Genomic DNA, 4,187 nt, shown 5'->3' with positions numbered 1-4,187 from the left:
CGAAAGCTCATACCAAGAACTAACTTAGTTGGTCTTTAAGGTGCTACTGGAAGGAATTTTTTTATTTTGACTAATGATTCCTGCATCTCAGCATTTCCCAAATCTCAGCATTTGCCCAATATGTCTTCTTGGGGTCCGGCAAAGGGCATGGCATAGAAACAGTTCGCTCTAAATCCACTTGTCCCTCCCTTAGGCACATGCAAAAATTGGCTAAAGAAGAAATTGCATGTTTACTGGAGTAAAGTTCATTTGAGCTATTGATCTCGCGGTGTCCAGTACTAAAGTTCATCGGACAGTTGATTGTCCGGAATCCAAATGTCAAATTTTACTATCAGCTGTGACCCTGGAAACACCTGTAAGTATAAAGTGCATATATCACCTGAGGTTTTTGTAAGTTATAAAGGAACACACACTCACAGGAGATTCTTGAAGTATCAGGAAGCAAAAGACAATCCGTGGCTAAGTTGGGCACCAACTTATGGATCTGCACTTGTTAACAGGATTTCCATTATCTGTCCCACACTTGCTGAACAAACAACTCTTTCATTTGACATTCTCTGCTCAAAATGTGTGCTGACTTCTGGATGAGCATTTTATTTTGAACACAGAGAAGAGATATCAACTGATATCCTAGAGGCATCAGAGAACATCTCAAACCTTGTGAGCAAACATCTGTGGTTGGAATAAGGTAGGGAATGTTTTGTAGAGGTTCTTTTGCTGATGGCACAATTTTCTCATCTCAGAGATCACTTTCCATTCTTTTCCTCCGCTCCCCTTCTCAAAGTCAGTATTTCCTCTAAAGCTTTTGGCTTGACCTCTTCATCTTTATCCTAAACAAAATAAATCTACGTGCCTTTACGCAAAATCAAATTAATTATTGTTTTAATTGTTGAAATCTGCAGGTCCAGCTTAAAAGTCTTATCGCCTTACCCAAAACTCTCCAGTCACCGTACTTGGGGTAAGGTGGTGAAGTCTTAATTTTTTTAAATGCAGGACGCTTTTGCAAATGCTGTCTATTAGAAAGTGCTTGTTGTCATTTGTCCAGCTTTTATTTCCTTTCTAACCTTTCCAAATTAATTCTTCTCCCATCCTTAAAAAAAGAAAAAGAAATCCAGAACATTTTGCATTTTTAAAATATATTTTTATTCTGTTCTCATTGCTGAGAATTATTACTATCAGCAGCAGAAGCATTAGAATTTGCTAACAACAAACAAACAACACGAAGCAGCCAGCTTGGGTAGTTTAGGCTACTGGGGTTATATAAAGGTTATATAAAGGGTACCCCTGCCCGTACGGGCCAGTCATGACCGACTCTGGGGTTGCGCGCCCATCTCGCTTAAGAGGCCGGGGGCCAGCGCTGTTCAAAGACACTTCTGGGTCACGTACTGGGGTTATATATATTCTTACTAATTAGTGAGCCAGCCAGCCAGCCAAAGCTTGTGGGCATATTACCTTGAATACTATTTTTCTTTCCCCTACTCTCACTGTTTCTGCTGGCAATCTGGCCCCTTCTTGACATGGTCTCTTTGTTGACTCCAATGAACATGTTAAAGGTAAAGGGACCCCTGACCGTTAGGTCCAGTCGCAGAAAACTCTGGGGTTGCAGCGCTCATCTCACTTTACTGGCTGAGGGAGCCGGTGTACAGCTTCTGGGTCATGTGGCCAGCATGAATAAGCTACTTCTGGCAAACCAGAGCAGCACACAGGTACCTATTTATCTATTTGCACTCTGACGCGCTTCCGAACTGCTAGGTTGGCAGGAGCAGGGACCGAGCAACAGGAGCTCACCCCGTCGCGGGGATTCGAACCACCGACCTTCTGATCGGCAAGCACTAGGCGCTGTGGTTTCGACCACAGTGCCACCTGCGTCCCAATGAACATGTTACTTTTTATCATTGCTGACCAACTGCAAAGGCTAATCCCACTTTTCCCCCATGTCTTCCAGCAGGACTATCCACACCAGACGATACACAAAAGCAAAGGTTGAGCACAATGGCCATCTTCAGCCCAACATCCCTGTCCCCTTTGAATGCTGGAGAGAAATATTATGCAGCCTTCAACGCAAGCGCTTACCCCAACAGTAGCCACAGTAATGATGATCCAGAATTTGTATACAATACAGTAACAATGTATATAGTGTGTGTATCAATAATTATAGTTTGCATTTTGGGATGCTTGGGGAATGGAACTGTCATCTGGCTGCTTGGATTCCGTATTCAGAGGACCCCCTTCACCACGTATATCCTGAACCTCGCCGTTGCAGACTTTGGTTTACTCGCTGTGGACCTTATTCTAGAAATACGCTGGCTTCAGAATCGCAAACAGGATGAGGGTGTTGCGTTTGAATTCTTTGAAGATATTTTCCAATTCATGTACAACGCAGGTCAGTTTCTGCTGACGGCCATCAGCATTGACAGGTGTGTGTCTGTACTCTTCCCAGTTTGGTATGGATGCCACCGACCGCCACGTTTGTCCATTGTTTTGTGTGCTTTCATATGGGTGCTTTCTTTCTTTCTCCCTGGAACACATTTCATTCTCTACCTGGCTCTTAAAGAGTATCATGGTTCCGTAAGACTCTACCAGTACATTGAGAATGGCTTCTTTTGTCTCCCACTAATAATTGTCTCCACACTGATCCTGTTCATCAAGGTCTGCTTTAAAACACAACAGCAGAAGCGGGGCAAGCTCATTATAGTCATCCTCCTTAGTCTTTTCTTCTTTATCTTTCTTTCTTTTCCACTGAATGCCTTTTACATTGGCCATTATGTTTTCCATATTCCAACTTTGCATCGATTGCAATATGGTTACTTGTGCGCCACTCTGAACAGCAGTGTTAACCCTTTGCTCTATTTTGTGTTTGGGAGACGAAAGAAAGGCGGGCATGTAAAGGGCATGAAAGCCATACTCCAAAATATTTTCAAGGAAGAAGAAAACCCTACAGAGGAAGTGGAGACCTGTGCTTTAGGTCCCTTGTGATGGCTTTGAAAGAGTACAACTTATAGCTATACCACTCTGGTTACTATAAGTTGTTCTAGCTTCTAGCTCCTACCAAGTAAACAAGTGTACATTTGTATTCCACTGCTGAGATTAAGTTTTGATGGCTCCAAAAGATTTATAATCCTAGTTTCTTTGAAGCATACATGTGTAATTTTGGTTTCCATTACCAGTACTTTTCTTGACTTGTGTTCAGTGTGGGCTATTGATTCCAGGATGTGTTTAGAATTTCAGCAGGGTGAACTAAATGAACTCAGAAGCTCTTAATTATTCTAAGTCTTGTAGAGTTATGAAGCAAAGCATGCTATACCATCAAAACCATGTCTCTCTGTTTTACAACTAGTTACCAGAATCATGAATGTACAAAAACCCATCATCTATATTTGATATACTGTAATCTTGTTTGTATAATCACCCCTTGCATTTCTTTGTAAGCCACCGTTTCTAATACAAGTTTGCATCTAGCTGTATCATGTCTACACTTGTTTTCATTGCTGTTGTAAAATGCTGTCATGGACTGGGTGGGGGCAGAGAAGTGGTGGGAGGCACCAGCTGAAGAACCCCCAGGGAAGAAGACTCAGAGCCAGGGGATTGGTGGTGGGACAACGATGAGTGGTCAGAGGGAGGAGACTGGGGGGAGGAGGAGGTGGAGGTGGAGGTGGTGGTGGTGGTGGTGGTATTGGAAGCTGAAGAGGTAACAGGGTTTAGTGAGCAGGAAGAGGCTGCGACAGAGAGAAGTCCAGAATCTGGGTGGGAAAAAAGGAAGGAGGAGGGAAAGGATTTGGAAAGAGTCTTCTCCCCACCCTACATTCCCACTCTCGGTCTCACACACACAGAGCTGCAGGGAGAACTGTTCTAAAGCCCAGACAGTAAAATGACTGACAGGCTAGGAGCATCAATGGTACCCCTTGGAGATTTCACCCAGGGCAAAAGTCCTGGCGTAAACCTCCCCCCCCCCCCAGCTATGGCTCTGCATTTGTGGAAGGCAACATCAGAGCACTATTAATCAAACACACTGGGAGCACTTTGCATGAGACTCCTTGCTTCACCCTGACTAAAAGTAAACACAGAGAACTCTGAGGTGATGTCATGCAATTGCAGCTGGACATATCAGGTGCTTTTTCTGCCCCTGCCCCCAACTCACATGCAGCTGGGGCACACGAGGGGAGCAAGATTTCACCTACCTCTTCCCC

At 43.9% G+C, this 4,187-nt stretch overlaps 1 protein-coding gene across 2 annotated transcripts; it reads left to right on the top strand.

Annotated features, from left to right (window-relative positions):
* The first annotated feature begins 278 nt into the window (after window positions 1-278).
* Window positions 279-3,464, top strand: LOC310713151 (mas-related G-protein coupled receptor member H-like). Of its 2 annotated transcripts, XM_083516975.1 has the most exons (3): window positions 279-355; window positions 501-688; window positions 1,946-3,464. In XM_083516975.1, exon 3 carries the CDS (start codon window positions 1,993-1,995, stop codon window positions 2,974-2,976), a length of 984 nt encoding a protein of 327 aa, XP_083373101.1. In that variant the 5' UTR covers window positions 279-355; window positions 501-688; window positions 1,946-1,992; the 3' UTR covers window positions 2,977-3,464. The 2 variants fall into 2 exon arrangements, with proteins under 2 accessions (XP_083373101.1, XP_083373102.1); XM_083516976.1 differs by lacking the exon at window positions 279-355 and having other exon boundaries at window positions 407-688; window positions 1,949-3,464.
* The last annotated feature ends 723 nt before the right edge of the window (window positions 3,465-4,187 follow it).

The sequence above is a fragment of the Podarcis liolepis genome (genome assembly GCF_965112155.1).
Source record: "Podarcis liolepis genome assembly, chromosome: 8".
In the NCBI taxonomy this organism is placed as follows: Eukaryota; Metazoa; Chordata; class Lepidosauria; order Squamata; family Lacertidae; genus Podarcis; species Podarcis liolepis.
This window is presented reverse-complemented; position numbering and strand designations above follow the sequence as displayed.